The 17,811-nt window shown below is 48.9% G+C and overlaps 1 protein-coding gene across 1 annotated transcript in view; it reads right to left on the minus strand.

Annotated features, from left to right (window-relative positions):
* ABR (ABR activator of RhoGEF and GTPase) overlaps nt 1-16,708 on the minus strand; it is a 176,025-nt gene extending 159,317 nt beyond the window's left edge. The window contains exon 1 of the mRNA XM_034640590.1: nt 15,501-16,708. Within this exon, the coding sequence (XP_034496481.1) occupies nt 15,501-16,527 (1,027 nt within the window). The 5' untranslated portion in view covers nt 16,528-16,708. The remainder of the gene's footprint in view (nt 1-15,500) is intronic.
* Between the last annotated feature and the right edge of the window lie 1,103 nt (nt 16,709-17,811).

The following is a 17,811-nucleotide window of genomic DNA, read 5'->3' on the forward strand; positions in this document are numbered from 1 at the left end:
TTAGTGAAATCATGCCCAGTCTGAAGGGCTCAGCTAGCTGTTCAGCACGACCTGATGATTTCCACAGGTACCCAAGATCTTCCCATCTTTCAAGAAAAGCCAGAAATCCAGATTTTTATGGAAAGTTTCCGGATTTTACATTGTTTCCCTTTCGTTTTAACCCTCTGCAGCCCAAACAAGTCAAAGGGCAGACGGCATGTGGCCCAGGGCCGGCCACCTGCCGCCCTCGCTCTCAGGGCAGCTGTCTCCTAGGACTGTGCCCTTTCCTGCTGGCCCAAGGCCCTGGGGAGTTCTGAGTCTGGTAGCCAGAAGGGAGTCAACTCTGCAAACAACAGCCCCTTCAGGCCCATTGATATGAATAATTAATTTCTGTTTTCTCATTGCCAGCCCACAAAGGTTACCAACGAGCCCAGCATTCAGGAAGCAGCTCTGTCCCCTTCTGAGACAATGAGGACAGGCAAGGAGGATCCTGGGGATATTCAGGGAGCCCCATAATGAAGTCCAGAGTGGAGGCAGCCGGGGCTCAAAGGAAGCCGGTGGCTAGCGGCCCGGGCCTGTGTGAGCGCTCCCTGCCTGGCTGCCTTGGTAGGCCCTCCGAGCCTCCGAGGCTCATTAGAGACGGACACTCTGTGGCTTTCACTGCTATCAGCGGGAGGGGGCTCTGAATTCCTCGAGATGCTTTATAATAAAACAAAAAGGCGCAATTATGCAGCCAAACTGAAGACAAGGCAGCTGCATACAAAGCAGGGCTTTCTCCGTAATAGGACCAACCTCAGCTAGACAGTGCCGAGGTCTCCCCTTCCTCCCGGGGGCTGCCGCTGCGAGGCATCCGTAATTGGATGCTCTGCTGCTCCAGCTCTTGGATTATTCAAACTGCAGGATTTCCAGAAGCCTTGGGTTTCAGTTAAGGATATGCCCAGGCAACAAGAAAAGCCACGTACCATTTTTCACCCTTACTGTCTATTTCAGCAATACATACTGGCCGAAGAAGTAATAACTGTAATGATGACCATAAAATTAACCAGCACACATTCTATGCTGTGTGTCAGGTGCTTTCCTAAGGGCTTTATATATTAAGTTATTTAATCTGTACACCAACTTAATTTGGTATTGATATCACGTTATTGTCACCCTCAGTCTACAGATATGGAAACTGAGGCTCAAATCAATTAACAGTGGGGGGGCAGAGCTGGGCTTTGAACTCACGCAGTGCGGTCCTAGACAGTAGGCTCTTGACTATCACACCACTGGCTGTTTGCATTTACACAGAGCTTACTGGATGCCAGGCCCTGTGCCACATATTTTCTGTACATTATTTCGTTTAATCTTTACAACACCAGGTGCGGTATAATCATCTCCATTGTACAGAATAGAAAATTTAGGTTTATAGAAGGGTGAAGTAACTGGGTTAAGGGCACAAAATAACAAGTGGCCTACAGGCTAGATCCAAACCCAGGTTTCTCTGATTCAAAGCCAGGCTCTGAACTATTATTTGGTACAGGGCACCAGTTCATCTAACTTACTGGTGTTGGTAAAGTGGAGGCCTGGAAAACTTCTAGTCTAATCACCTTTTTTACAGGTGAGGAGATGTAGCCTAGAGAGATTAAGAGTTCATGGGAGACTTGGCTGGGTTGGTTAGTAAAGCATGTGACTCTTGATCTTGGGGTTGTGAGTGGGAGCCCCATGGTGGGTTATAGAGTTCACTTAAAAAAAACAAAAAAAGCAGGCACCTAGGTAGCACAGTCTGTTAAGCCTCTACCATCAACTCAGGTCATGATCCCCAGGGTCCTGGGATGGAGCCCCACGTTGGGCTCCTTGCTCAGTGGGGAGTCTGCTTCTCCCTCTCCTCCCTGCTCATGCTTTCTCTCTCTCAAATAAATAAATAAATAAATAAAATCTTAAAAAGAAAAAAAAGAGTTAGTGGCGGATGGTACTAGAGTAACTTTGGGCCCAGAAAGAGCTGGGTTCCAATCCTAGCTCTGTCCTTTATTAGCTGTGTGACTTGGACAAGTGACTCAATGTTTCTAGACTTAGTAGTAGAGAATGGGAATAATAATACTCAGTCTCATGGACAATAAAGTATGTGTAATATATACTTTCAATAAACAGTATGGCAAAACCATTTCATTACAGTCAGGTGGTCCCCAAATTACAGATTGATAATTTCAAACTTCTGCTTACAAATCTGATCTTTACGATTTGAAATAATGTGTAAATGGTGAGTAGGTGGCCAGTAGTGGCCCCCAAAGTCTAATTAACAGACAAAGATCTTGGAAAATGGCACTGCACTTCTGAAACTTTTCTCAGCCCCACCCTCTTTGTGCAAAACCCCCAAGGAAATCACATTTATCAGAGATCTGAACAATTAGACATTCAGGCCTTCTACCCTCACAAATAAAGTTAAAATACTACCAGGTCAATGACACTGTGGACAAGCTAGGTTTCCATGGTTTTTAATTCTAGTATCCCTTACACTATGTTACTGATTTCATGATTTTGCACCTGGAAAAATGGGCCATGCTGTGATGGCGTGTTTGGTCCTTTGGCACAGACATCAAGATTGGTGAAGTACATTTGTTTTCATTTTGGGGTTCCTATTTTTGGTGGCCATGGCTGGTTGTTTATCAGGATATGCTCATGTGAACAGCACCCAATAATAGTCTCAAACCTTAAGACTCAAACAGACTTCTTTGGGAGTGGGTATTCCCCATATGTCTTTGCAGTTTGCTTTTAGAGAGAGAGCACTCCCACAGGGCCTCAGACAAGGGAGGACATCAAAGCCAATGCTGGACCTTTCTTGTGTCTGTCAATGCACATATTTTTCTTGCTTTGCTCTGATCCTCTGTAAAAAATCTCAGCCATGAGTATAATCTGCTATTGAGTCTTATAAATCCTTCTAGCAAATCAATGAATAAAACAATGGGGAAACAATTGAGCATTTCTAACATTGTTTTTCACATTTTTGAGACCCACCCTCTGATATATACCGACAAACAGCTATGGTTATCCTTTGGTCTTAGTGAGAAGGGAACTCAGAGGCTTGTTTTGTTTTGTTTTAATGCAGGTTCAAGGTAGAGCCTGAGATCATGCATTTCTTTCTTTCTTTTCTTTTCTTTTTTTAAAAAATAGGCCCCATGCCCAACATGGGGCTTGAATTCATGACCCTGACATTAAAAGTCACATGCTCTACTGACTGAGCCAGCCAGGCGCCCCAGGAACTTAGAGGTTTTGAGGAAAATACTTCAATTTCTGAAGCTCCGAAGAGCCATTTTTCTTTCTGAATGTAAGTCAGATATTTGTATTAGTCAGGACAAACTAGGTAATGCTATAGTAACAAAGAAGACCAAACATTTCAGTGGCTTAAAATAGCAGTGATTTATTTTTCACTCTAGTACATGTCCATTGAGGATTGACTGGGAGCTCTGCTCTGTACTGCCCTCCCTCTAGGACCCAGGCTGACTGACCAGTCACCCAGTGAATCACTGTACATTCCAGTAGCAAAGGGAAGAGAGGTCTCATACCAGCATTAAATGCTCTGGAGCAGAAGTTGCACACATCACTTCCATTCAAACTCACCGGTTAGAACTAGGCAAAGGTCTCTACCCCATTTCAAGGGAACCAGGAATGTAATCTTGCCCACCATGCTACCGGAAAGCAAGGGGGAATCAAAATATTTAGTTTACAATCCTAACGACTAGCACAGGTCTCCATTAGTTGGCCAGGTTTGAAGTATTATCCTTTTTCTGAATTGTCCACCTTCAGGAAACAACACCCTCCCATTAGGAAAAGGGGCACAACATGGCAGATTCTGAACTCGTGGACAGGCAGACAGGGTAGTAAGCTAGAAAGCACACGTCAGCATCTCCTCGGGGGCATCTGAAGTTTGAAAATGGCTTCAGGAAGAAAAACCGCAGCCCTTGAAAATAATGGTTCATGTCTTACCAGTTGGTCCTACTGGCCCCCGAAAAAGAGGAGAAAGGGGAGGAAGAGATGAAGCTAAAAGCAAAGAAGGGGTGCTTGGGTGGCTCGGTTGGTTAAGCGTTTGACTCTTGATTTTGGCTCAGGTCATGATCTCAGGGTCACGAGATGGAGCCCTGCTTCATGGGGCTCGGCACTCAGTGGGGAGTCTGCTTGAGATTCTCTCCGTCTCCCTCTGCCCCTCCCCCATTTGCACACATTCTCTCTCTCTCAAAATAAATAAATAAATCTAAAAGCAAAGAAGATGAAGAGGAGGAGAAAAAGGTAAAAGGTCTTTAAATACTGAGACCCCAACAGTCTGCCCAGGTGGCCCAAATCCCACAAAATTCCTGAAAATACACAATCATTCTTTTATTTGTTTAATAAATACGATACACCAGGGCACCTGGGTAGCTCAGTCAGTTAGTGTCTGCCTTCAGCTCGGGTCATGACCCCATGGGCCTGGGATCGAGTCCCGTGTTGGGCTCCCAGCTCTGCAGGGCGTCTGCTTCTCTCTCTGCCCCTCCTCCCAACTCATTCTCTCTCTCAAATAAAATCTTTAAAACAAACAAAAACCCCAAATACAATACGCCAGCATTGTGCTAGGGGCAGGGAGACTAGAATTTTTTAAAAAGTAGTCCTTTTCTAACACACAAACACTTGAAGGGTTTAGAATCCAGTGAGGGGAGACAGAGAGGCAAACCTTTTTACACTGTATTATAATGGCTCAAATGAGTAAGCGTACAAAGTGCAAGGCAGAGCTGTGTGACTAACACGGGACTGGTTTCCCAAAAACCAATCACAGTCTCCTTCTCTCCTTAATGATCTTTACAACAGAGACCGAGGAGCTGAACTCCCTGACCCCCCAGCCCTCTCCCTGCAGCTGACAGCCGGGGCCCGTGTGATGTTGGCCNGGGGGGGGGGGGGGGGGAGCTTTTTAAAGCGGCAGCCGGCGTGATCACTACAGTGCTCTGCGCCCTTACTCCCTCTCTGAAACACCAGCACACATCTGGTGATGCAGCAGATTTTTTTTAACTCCGAGGCAGCAAGCAAGAGGACAAACACCTTCCTGCTACATAATGGGGAACGTCTGGGCCCCTGAGTACACTGCTAAGCCATCCCGGAAAGCCTGCCTCTGGAGTTCTTAGGACTGGAGGAAAACAAATCTCTATCTGGTCAAGTCATTGTATTAGTTTCTATGGCCGTTAACAAATTATCACAAGTTTTGTGACTTCTCTAGGGGAGAAGTCTGACAGGGTCTGACACTGGCCTAAAATCAAGGTGCTGGCAGGGCTGGGTTCATTTCCAAAGGCTCTAGAAGATAATTAGTTCCCTTGTCTTTTTCTAGCTTCTAGAGGCTGCTCATACTGCTTGGCTCAAGGCCCCCTTCCTTCCTCTTCAAAGCAAGCAATAGTGAGTTGGGTCCTTAGCACGTTGCATCACCCGGACCCCTTCCACCTCCTCCTTCCATTTTTAAGACCTTTATTACTGCATTGGGCCCACCTGGATAATCCAGAATTATTTCCCCATGTTAAGGTTTTTTTTTTTTTTTTTTTTTTTTTTTGAGGGACAGAGCATGCCTGAGTGGCAGAAGGGGCAGAGGGAGAGAGAGAATCTCAAGCAGACTCCGCACTGAGTGTGGAGCCAGACACGGGGCTTGATCTTATGACCCTGAGATCATGACCTGAGCTGAAATCCAGAGTTGGACACTTACCCAACTGAGCCACTCAGGGGCCTCTCAAAGTCCTTAACTTGATCACATCTGCGAAGTTCCTTTTGCCCTGTAAGGTAACAACATACTCATAGGTTCTGGGGATTGGGACATGAATATATTTGGGGGCCAGTATTCTGCATACCAGAGTCATTATGGCAGTTTTCTCTTTTCTGCAGCCAAGTGCACTCATGACACCCGGCTCTCAGATCTATGGAGGAAAGCAGGGAAAGCTTTATGGATCAAGTAGCCTTCAAGCTGAGACCTGAGGAATGATGACCAGTACTTTATCATACAGGCGAATATGGAAAGGGCATTCCAGGGAAAGGGTGCAGCACACTCAGAGGAACAAGCATGCAAGGTATGTTTGGAAACTACAAGCAGCTCGGTACTGCTGGAGCGTCAAGTGTCTGCCTGTGCTGGGTGGGGGAGGGCGGAGATGAGGGTGGACCGGATCACCACGAAAGGCTGGATACATTTGCATCTAAGAAGCTCCGATTTTACTTTGTAGGTGGCACAGAGTCATTGAAGAATGCAAGCAGGGGGTGCATAATTAGATTTAGTGGTGACAGCAATCCCTTTGGCTTTCCTGTGGCTGGAGGAGAAAGGCTGAGGCTGGAGGCAGAACAATCCATTATTGGGCTGGTTTACATCAGGGGCAATGAAATGAAAGTCTAGATACTCGTCAACATTGTTCGAGCATCCTATATGTGCTGTGACATTCTGGGGCTACAAAGGCAAATAAAACACAGGTCAGAGCAAGGGCCCCTCTCACCCTGCCAGCCACAACCCCAGGGCAGGAATGACGGGTGCGCATGGGACTCAAGTTGGGGGTGTTCTGCCCCCCTACCCCAAGTCTAGGAAACACAGACAGGATGGGGTGCAGCCCAGGGGGAACTCAAAGGGACACCAGGACCATCGCAATGACAGGAAAGCAACTGAAGAAACAGATGGCCCTTTCCTGCCCCGTATCTCACCCAAACACGCCCTAATGTCCCCCCCCAAATCGGGCCGAGTTATTTTAAATCTCTGCATATGGTGAGTTAGAAGAGGAACTGGTGTGGTCACAGTAGAAGCCTAGGACTCAAACAGGGTCCCCCTGATGGAAATGGTCTGCCATTAGAGATGAGGGACGGTTGCACAACTTTGTGAATATACTAAAAACTCATGACTGTACACTTTAAAAGGGTGAGTTTTATATGATGTGAATTATCTCTCAATAAAAATAATTAATTAATTTTTTAAACAGGAGAAAAAAATAACCCCACCCCTGAGCCCTAAGGGAACCTGGGCTTGTGAGGTCACTGGTCAGAGCCTCAGTTTCCTCCTCTGCCAAATGAGGAGAGTGGTAAAGAACAGTACACCGTTCTGAGTATTACACATGATCATGCAAGTTAAACACTTAACACAGTGCCTCGCAGGTACTGGCTGCTAAACACGTTCAGGTCCTCCTCCTCCTAAGTGCCAATAAAATTTTAAAACAATCATTTTCTCAGCAGCCACAAGACGTGACATAAGCCCTAGGCAAGCTCCCTTCAGACGGTCTCGTCTCCGGCAGACTAGAGCGCGGATCACACGGGAAGACAGCAACAGGAACGGGAGCCCACGCTCACTGCAGAACGACTGACTGCAGGTCGAGTCTGCAGCTTCGCAGCGCAGACAGACCGAGCGAGACTCGCGCCGCGTAAATACAGCTACGCAGAGCGGCGGTCCAGCAAGCCAGGTGGGCACGGAGATTTCTGCTTGTAATTCTAGTTTGGTATACAGACTCATCCGGTCTCCAAAACAGCCACGCCTGCCCCAACACCTGGACAAATCCATGTGACTACAACGCAGCCCTGAATGTTTAGAGATGACCCGTGCCCCACGCTCCTCAAAACCACGATGAGCCACAAACAAGCCTAACACAGCCAGAATTTTCCAGCCCAGTACTGAGGCGGGGGATTTATTTTTTCACCGAACTTCCCATTTGTGATATTCCAAAATCAACCAGGTATTTATCAAGCGCCTGCCCTTGTGCCCAGCCCTGTGAAGGATACTGTGAGCAAGAAAAAAAAAGAGGCACAAGCCTGGGGCTGCTCTCAAGCAGCCAAACTAACCTCTGGGTTGGAAAGCAACACTTCACGGTAAACACATAAAAGGCATTGTGCTTTGCACAGAGCAGGGGTTCAGTCATCATTTGTTCGTTGGGTCAATGAATTAATAGAGGGCACAATAATACGACAATTGTGTGAGTGTGGGTCTCACTCTAAGAACCACAAGATGGGCTGGAGTAGTTGGAAAGGGCTTGTGCCAGAGGCTGCTAGCTGCCTACTCAATATCAATTCCTGCATTTTTCCTTGTAACAGAGCCCCTATTTTATTTGAGGTGGCCATATGCCCATATAAAATACTACATTTCTCAGCTTCCCTTGTAGCTAGAGGTAGCTAATGCAATCTACACAGAAATTGTTAGGAGAGGCTACCAGGAAAGTGCCTTAAAAGGCAGACCAACAGCTGCCACTCACTCATGTGTCCTTCCTCCCTTTCTTCTAATTCTCATCTGAAACATGAGCGTGATGGCTGGATTCCCAGCAGCTATTTTGGACCACAAGGCAACCTTGAGAGAGAAAAGCATGAATACAAAAGAAACCCAAATTTCTGATGATCATGGAGTCACCATACTCTCCATGGACTGCTTGCTTGTGGCATTCTTTTACTTGAAAAGGAAATAAACCTCTATCTTGCTTAAACTATTTTTTGGGTTTTGTCATATGCAGCAAACCCATATCTTAACACAAGTTTCCACAGAAACCCAGGCTTTAAAGGAAGGGTTGGCTTTGTGACTGGGTGGGAGGGGATGGAAAGGCATCTCAAATGCCAGAAAGAGCAAAGGAAAAGACACTGGCAGGAATGAGCATCGGCCGAAAGCAAGTGGGTAGAGAGTAGGAAATAAAGAGAAGCCAGATGACGGTTTTGTAGATGTCAGGGAAAACAGGGATTGACTGGGGAAGGAGCAGGGACCACAAAGGAACCAGAAAGCTTGGGGTACCTGGGGAGCTCTGTCAGATGGATGTCCAACTCTTGGTTCCAGCTCGGGTCATGATCTCGGGGCTGTGAGATTGAGCCCCATGGCATGGCGGGATCTATGCTCATCTGGGAGTCTGTTTCTCTCCCTTTCCCTCTCCCTATGCCCGTCCCCCCACGCACCACAAAGGAACCAGAAAGCTTGGGGTGCCTGGGGAGTTCTGTCAGATGGATGTCCAACTCTTGGTTCCAGCTCAGGTCATGATCTCGGGGTTGTGAGATTGAGCCCCATGGCATGGCGGGATCTGTGCTCATCTGGGAGTCTGTTTCTCTCCCTTTCCCTCTCCCTATGCCCGTCCCCCCACGCACGCTCTCCCTCTTTCTCTCCAAAATAAATAGATAAATCTTTTAAAAAAAGAAAAAAAGGAAGAAGCAAGCTTGTCTCCCTCCAAAGGAGCAAAACACCTGTAGACCTGGAGGGAATAAGAAAGGAGGGAAAGAAGCAGGAGAAGAGGCTGGGGGAACTTCATTACATGAAGAGACAGGAGTGTGAACTGTGGCCTGGACTCAGAGCAATAACACCACCACAAAGCTTTATTAAACGCGTATGTGCCTGACCCTGGGCTATGCACTCTCCACACACTTATCTCATCTACGCTTCACAGCACGTCTAGGACACAGTCCTGTCATCACCCACATCTGGCAGACAAGGAACCTGGGGCTTAGAGACAGTCAGTAACTTACCCGATGTAAGCCTCACAACCCTGTAAGCTGGTTCCCAACAGCTCCATTTTTCAGATGAGGAATGTGTTTGTACTATTATTTCAAAGCCAGGAAAGTATGTCAAGATCCTGATTTTCAAACATAAAGATCCAGAACCAAGTATAGAGTCAATTGCTTTGTGAATACTCTCTTAACCAGAAGAAAAACAAATAGACGAGGAAAAGAAAAGTTCAGAGTCTTGGTTTTGTTTACTCTTGTGTAGAGGAGGAGGAACTTGCTAAACGAACCCACCCATACTCCCTGGCTGGCTGGTCCAGGGCTCCTGAGGTGAGATAGTGCTAAGATGGTGGGGGTGAGGGGTGGAGGGAAGCAAGCACTGAGAAACCAAGCACACAGGGACGCAATGTCAGCTCCAGTGACAAATGAATCACAGCCAACCAGCGGCTCATGTGTCTCAGATAGTGTTTTAATCTCTCTCCACACCAGGGAATGGAAAAAAAATTACTCTATCCCAGCTAAGGCTGAAAACTCAATAACTGAACTAAGTAATTCAGATACATCCACTGAACACAAGGAATTCTTCCTGGAGCTAAAATCTCATTAGTCACTGGTGGGAAGGGGGAAAAAACCCATCAGGTTACAAATGATTTAGGTAATATGAGTACCTCAGGAAGTGCACTTCCCATGCAGATTAAAAATAAAAAAATCTCCTTTAGCAGCATGGCAGAATCTGATGGCAGGGCCTCCCAAGTACAGAAATCTAGAATTCTACAGCTGGCCCAGGACAGCACTAAAGGCTGGAAGTTAAAGAGCGTGGTCTTTGTAAGACTGACCTGAGTTCAAGCTGATTCCATCACAAGCTGTTGGAGTCTGGGTACCTTTTTTTTTTTTTTTTTTAAAGATTTTATTTATTTATTTGACAGAGCTAGAGACAGCCAGTGAGAGAGGGAACACAAGCAGGGGGAATAGGAGGGGAAGAAGCAGGCTCACAGCAGAGGAGCCTGATGTGGGGCTCGATCCCAGAACGCTGGGATCACGCCCTGAGCCGAAGGCAGATGCTTAACCGCTGTGCCACCCAGGCGCCCCTGGGTACATTTCTTTACCTCTACTAGCCTCAGCACCTTACCTATGAACTGGCACTATTAATTTCCACCCCCTTGGATGGCTGGGAGGCTAAAGGAGGTGGTCTACTGCTCCTGTCATGATGACTTTGACAGAATTTATGTCTTTAGAGTTCTCTGCTTCAAATCTAGGAAAGAAAAGGCCACAGGACAATGGAAAGAGCTTGGTCCTGGTTCGTGGGCCCAGCCTTGAGGGTCATTAAGTGTGTGACCTTGAAAGGTCTCCGGGGCTCTGTCTGGAGAGGGGCAGGAGTAGACCTACTCTAAGATCTCTTCCTCTTCTAGACTCTCGGATGTCACTAAGAATCAGATGCACAGTCCTTAGTCATTCATTTCAGGATGTACCACAATACCTGATGCAAAGCTGTTTCTTTATCTAAAAACATACAGTTTCTACCCCAGGAGCCAAAGGGTTCGTGAGAACCATAAAGGCAGGTCACTGACTTCTGCACTCCTGGGCCTTAACACAGACCTGGCATGAAGTAAGACCTCGATAAATTCTTGTTGAGTGGAACAGATGAATAAACAAATGAATGGATTTTAAGGGCCAGCCAAAACAGAGACCTCTTGCCCTCCCCTGAGCAGAGTTTAAGGCAAGAAGAAAATGCGGCCAACTTAAAATACTAATGATATTTACTTGGTCATCTGAACTACAACCAGAATATCAGATGAATAGTTTGCCAGTCAAGAGGATGCCTGATGTAGAAAAGCCACCTTTGGGCTTTGTTGGAAGAGTGAACTTTGGTGCACAAGGAGTACAGATATGACACAGGGGATGCCACAGGCTACAGCAGGGGTGCAGAAGCCTCGAGAAGGACACATCACCCAACCTCTATGGCAGGAGGGGCATGGGAGCATGACACCATGACAGAGAAAATACCAGGCCTCTGCATGTGGGCATGCAGCTCTGTCTGCCCAAGACTGCCCCATGAGGGGAGATCTAAAATCCAGCAGGTGGTCTGCTCCCCTGCAAGGCCAAGTCCACCAAGGAGCGACATGGGTGGGTAGCAGCCCTGATGTTTGACCCCAGCAGCAGATGGACTGGGATCTGCTGGGGACTTTAGCGATGAAGAAAATAATAATAATGCACCCAGGGGCGCCTGGGTGGCTCAGTCGATTAAGTGTCTGCCTTCGGCTCAGGTCATGGTCCCAAGGGTCCTGGGATGGAGCCCCAAGTCAGGTTCCCTGCTCAGTGGAGAGCCTGTTTCTCCCTCTCCCTCTGCTGCTCCCACTGCTTGTGCTCTCTCTCTCTTGCTCTCTCTCTGTGTCAAATAAATAAATAAATAAATAAATAAATAAATAAATAAATAAATAAAATCTTTTTAAAAAAAGATTAAAAAAAAAAGAACTGGCATTCTAACTTATACTCACATTTGGCTACTATGTGTAGAAACAGATCCAAATGTGTCTTTTTATGGGAATCCACCTCTTATAAGAGAATACAGTCCTTTTCCAAGGAGGGGCACAGCTTGCCTCTGGGTCTTTTTATGTGGCTCTCCTGTGGCTCTCTCTCTTTAAGATCTCGAGACTGAACGGCCCAATAAAACCCAACATTCAGTTGAGGATCTCTGAATACAAATAATGGGCATGATTGCTGGTGAAGAAGGAGAAACATGAGGGCCAAGCCAGAAAGAGAGCCTCATAAGCCAAGACTTGGCCCTGGGTTTTGCCTTGCTGCCAGAAGTTTCCAGAAAGAGCCAGAGCCAAGCAGGAAAAAAAACACATGCACCATAGAAAACCAAACCATCTGTGATTCAGAATGGTCTGGGAATGAGAATTTGAAGCATCAAGTCAAAGAAAATGACCTGTAGTCATGGTTAGTTAACACTGTGGGTGCCTACTATGTGTCAAGACGTGTTCAAAGCCCTTTAGAAACAAAATCCCATTTATTACTCATATCAACGGTATGATGTAAGCAGTGGTGTTTATTAGTCTCATTTTACAGATGAGGAAACTGAGACACAGAAGATTCAAATAACTTCTCCCAAGTACACACGAACAGTCTAGCTTCAAAGCTCATAGTCTTCATCAGCATTTTCAAACCTTTTTGTCCAATCCACAGCAAGAAATACATTCTACATCAGGACCCAATATACACTCACACATAATTGAAACAAAGTTTTATTTATTTATTTATTTATTTATTTATTTATTTAAAAGATTTTATTTATTTATTTGACAGAGATAGAGACAGCCAGCGAGAGAGGGAACACAAGCAGGGGGAATGGGAGAGGAAGAAGCAGGCTCATAGCGGAAGAGCCTGATGTGGGGCTCGATCCCATAACGCCAGGATCACGCCCTGAGCCGAAGGCAGACGCTTAACCGCTGTGCCACCCAGGCGCCCCTGAAACAAAGTTTTAAAACAGAAAATACTCACCATTACCCAGGGCAATTCATTCCCATGTTTTCTCTTCTATTCCATCCTATTAAAAAATATATCACTGAGCCTGGATGGTTCAGTCAGTTAAGCATCTGCCTTCAGCTCAGGTCATGGTCCCAGGGTCCTGGGATCAAGTCCTGCATCGGGCGCCCTGCTCAGCGGGGAGTCTGCTTCTCTCTCTGTCCCTTTCTCCTTGTGTGTACGTGCCCAAGCGCTCTTTCTCTCTCTCAAAAATAAGTAAAATCTTTAAAAAATATATCACTCAACAAATATTTATGGAATACCTAACATGTGTTTGACACTGTTCTAGGTTTTGGGGTTATGTCAGTGGATGAAAAAGATAAAAAATCCTTGCCCTCTTGGACCTTGCATTTTACATGACAGAGAGTGAATAAGATCAACACGCAAAATCGTAGCATCTGAAGCAGTAATTAGGTGAGTGCTATGGAGAAAAATAAAGCAGGCGGCCAAGAGTGGCCAAGGAAAGCCTCTCAATGCTTTCATTCCCCACTGCACGATTTCAGTGGGCTGTCACCCACCAGGTGAGAAGCCCTGCCCTTAATCCATCCATTCTAGTGATTCTCTGTATGTCTGACGGCTCTTTCTCCTAGACCGTGTGCACAAGCACACATGTACGTGATTGTGTGCACATGTGTATACGTGCATAGGCACGCGTGTACGTGTGTGCATGCATGAACACATACGCATGTTCACCCCCAGTCACTTCCTCACTGGGGAGGTTGTGGAGGCAGGGCCCCAACAAACAGCTGTCTGGGGGTTTCATCCTCAAGCCTGCCCTGCAGAGGGGTCCTGGAGAGAGGCCTAAAATACAGCCCAGGCACCACCAGTCAAAGCCACCAAGTGCCAAACCTGTGACTGGGCCAGAGTCTTCCATCCAGAGGAAGGAGAATCTTTTTATCGTTGGTCCACCCAGAGTGGGCACCTTTTGTAATTCGTTACACCAGAAGGAATGCTAATTCCCAATCTGCATCCAGATGCTCTTTGTGCTAGAATGCCCTCAGGGAGAGAAGAGAGAGCGCATGAAATAAAAATAACTCCCTGGGGAAAATCCAGCACATTGAGCATACCTGAAGGGGTGACTGATGTGGGTCTCCGGGAAGACGGGATTGGGGCCAGCTCTGGAGCAGTTCTGGGCCACTTGGGTAGCTGCCATACAGTATTTGGAACTTGGCACTAGAGTGAAATCTTCAGACTCTTCCCTTAAGTTAAAGGGGCACATAAAAATGTTACTAGCATGGGCAGCAAAAACGTTACCTATGGGAAAAGCGGCCAATCTCGGCTAATGAATAAGTGTAATTGATCACAACAGATGACTTGATGGACCTTCCAAATGTGCTTTTAGCAAAGTGGACAGTTTTTCATTCAAATGCAAACTCACCCAGATAAGATCTAATAATGGAGATTTTGGAACAATCCCAGCATCAGTGATTTCTTTTTTTTTTTCTCCTTCACTGAGCAGGAAGGCATCTTAAGTTCCTGATCAAGGCTTGAGTCAACCAGACATCAATTTATGCTTTCCCTATGACTGAGGAGACCCTAACGGTTCCAGGGGCAGCAAAGGAGCAGTCACAGGCCATCCTCACATCCCTATCTGTCTTTTCCTCCTCAGCCCCATCCCCACTCCCTGACTTATGAGGATTTCGGTGGCTGGGAGACATTCAGTTCAGGGCAGTCATTCATTTATTCAAGAAATATTTAGTGAGCACTTACTACGTGCAAGGCACCATACTGACTGCCACAAGGGGATTCAAAGATGGCTAGGACCAGGTCCTGCCCTCAAAATAGAGGGCAGATGTCAGGGGAAACAGCAAATGACAGAAACCCCAAGTGGAGTCTCAACTCACATCAACAAGCACTTAATCTTTCTGATCTTCAGTTTTCTCCTTTGTCAAACGAAGACATTGCACTAGACATGATCTCTGGGCACCAGGCCAGCTTAAAAACTATGATTCTATGCCCTCCCCTTCCCACTCAGGCTCCTGGAAGCTGACAGGTCAGGTGCAGCCTTCTAGGAAAGGGGGAGCCAGCAAAGGGAGGGGGCAGTGAGGATTATGTACCCTTCCCTGAGTGAGAGGTTGTTTCAGTTTGGCCAGAACACAAGATACAGGCTGGTAAAGATGAGAGAGAAGTTCGTAAAGTTACGTGCAAGATTTAAACTTTCACATCAAGGAATCTGGGGGAAATGAGGAGCTGCTGTAGTTTGTGTAGGGAAAGGTGCTACCATGTGGTGCAAAGGAATCTGACTGACCTGTGGAGGATGAGTTGCAGGGAAGGAGGGCGGTGATGTTACCATAGTCAAAGCATAAGGGCTGAGGATTCCTCCCATGGTCTAGCCAAGCACACCATTCCATCACCCCCTGGCATCGCCATACTGCTTATTTTCATAAACTCGCCCAAGGCGGAATCATGTTGCACAATCTTTTTTTTTTTCTTCCCAGTTCTACAAGTGGTTTCAAGGTAAACAGATAAATTTTATCTCCCTTCTTCCCAAGCGCCTTACGTTAAACAGGACCAACAAAGTATGCCAGGGAGGGGTCCCGAAGGGGCCAGGAGACCCCGGGATGCGCGAGGGGTGCGCCTACCTGCAGAGAAGCCGTCCTCGTGGTCCGAGCTGTTGTGGCTGCAGTCACTGCCCCTCTCGGGAGAGCTGTGGCTGGGCGAGTCCCGCTCCGGCACCCGCAGGAACCTCTTACGCCGCCACGGGGGGAGGTGCTCGCGAGCCCCGCGCCGGGGGTGCTCCTCCGCGGCCAGCGGCGAGCTCCGCCAGTCCTTGGCCTCCGCCTCCAGGGGCTCCAGGTCGCGGCTCCGGCGCTGCAGCCGCCGGCCCCCGGAGATCAGGTGCATCCAGCGATGGGGGCTGCCCGCCCGCGCCGGCTTTTCGGCCTCATCGCGGGCCCCGAGCCGGCAGGGGGCCACGAGTAAGTGGCCGAGGACGAATTTCTCGTTCAAATCCACCATCTCGAAGTCGTGGTCACTGCTGTTGCCCCCATCATCTGCGACCGAAGCGTCCGGCTCGCCCTCCTTCGAGCCCCGCCCCGCGCGGGTCCCTGAGGACAACTCCTCTCCCTGGGCGCTGGGGACTGTGTCATCGTGGCCGGGGGGCGCGCGGTCCTCCTGGGGCCTGAAGAGGAGGCGAGGCTGCAGCAGCTGCTGGTGGATGGCGGCGGTCAAACTGAGCACCGCGCCCCCGGCCCCCGCCGGCCCGGGCCGGATGGGAAGGTCCGGGAACGCGTAGGGGGCAATCTCGGCCTTCGCGGCCACCTCCGGGTCCGGACTCCGGGGGCCTGGGTGGTCTCCACCGCCGCCCGCGGCGCCCTCCTTCTCGCGCGGCGGCGGCGCCGGCTCCTCTGCCCTAGCTCCCCGGCTGTCGCCGTCTCCGCCCTCCAAGCGCCCGCAGCCCAGGTCCCGCTTCTCCCCGGCCAGGGCCGCCTGCAGGTAGGAGACTTTGAACTTCTCCTCAGCCAACACCTGTTGCAGCCGCTTCAGGTTGAGTTTGCAGCGCTCCAGCTCCCGCTCCATGTCCAGCACCGAGTCCAGCCGCATGACTGGTGCCTCCTCCCCGGGGAACTCGCCCTGCCAGTGGCGCTCAAAGTCCCGAGGGTCCCACATGGCGGCCGCCCCTTCGGGCCTCCCGGGCCCGGCTCCGCCGCGCGCAGGAGGCTGGGGTCGCGCCGGCCTTTTCCCGGAAGCCCGCGCTGGTGCAGTCGCCTGCCCTTCACTTCGGCCCCAGAACAGGAGAAAAAATAAAAGTTTTTCCCCTTCCGCCCTTGTGCGTTTTTTTCCCCCTTCTTCTGGGTTTCGCCTCCCTGACGTAAGCGGCCACCCGCGGTGGAGGCGGGCGTCTNCGGGGGCGCCCCGGGCTCTCAGCCAACCTCCCGCCGCCCGGCTCTCCGCGGCCTCGTCTGCCCAGAGCCAGCGCGGCGCCTTGGGGCGGGAAGGAGAAGGTGGGGGAAAGGCGAGGTGGCGCGGCTGCGAGGGCAGGTGTCAAAGGGAGCGGTCTGCTGACCCGGGGGGTTATCCTTACCCAGGTTTATTCAGCGCCTTGAACTAACGTGTCCAAGATCACAGAGCTATTTAATCCAAACTGGGGAGTGAACTTTGGGTTTTGCACTCTCTCCAATGCTCGCTAGAGCTTTTCCGGGGGAGAAATGGGCAAGGGTGACAGTTCCAAGCGGCTCTGCTAGAGGCCCCTGTGACTTAAAAGCTGAGCGTACTCCCGCCTGACTGAATCAAACCATGGCGGCAGGAGCCTTAGACACTTGGGCATCTAAGAACGCCTTTCATTCCACCCCCGCTGTGGCCTCACACAATTCCACTAGGGAGGAAAAGAAAGGAGGAGCTGGGGACACTTGCCTGGGCACTCGCGGTGGAGTGGATGAGGGGCTCCCGCTTCGCTTCCGCTCTGCACGTGGCTGCAAAGCACTTTGTCCTTCCTCTTTCCAGGGTTTCGGGTGAGGCCCAGTGTCTGCAGAGAGAGGTCCTGATAAACTGTCTCGTGCTTGCTGCAACGGGGGACCTTATTGGTTGTTCACATTTCCTTCATTTTAAGGATGAGGAAATTGATATTCTAAAAGACTAAGTGACTTGGTAGCTGGAATTCTTCCTGCCCTTTGGGGCCTGTTGCTAAGTTCAGCAACCCTTTCCCTCTAGCCACCTACCACTTGCCTCTCACCTGAACTGCCTGAACAGGCTGTTCTACTCCCACTCTTCAATCCCTTTCAACCCATCCCTCAAGGCTGGCTATTGGGAGGATACCAGGAAGATATTTTTTGGCCACAAATGAGAGCGCTTTTGCTCAAAACCCTGCAGTGGCTCCTCATTACCTACAGGATGGTGCCTAGACTCTGCAGGACACAGGAGGTCCTCCCACACACGGTTGCCGCCCACCTCTCT

This window comes from Ailuropoda melanoleuca, chromosome 13, assembly GCF_002007445.2.
Source record: "Ailuropoda melanoleuca isolate Jingjing chromosome 13, ASM200744v2, whole genome shotgun sequence".
Taxonomy (NCBI): Eukaryota; Metazoa; Chordata; class Mammalia; order Carnivora; family Ursidae; genus Ailuropoda; species Ailuropoda melanoleuca.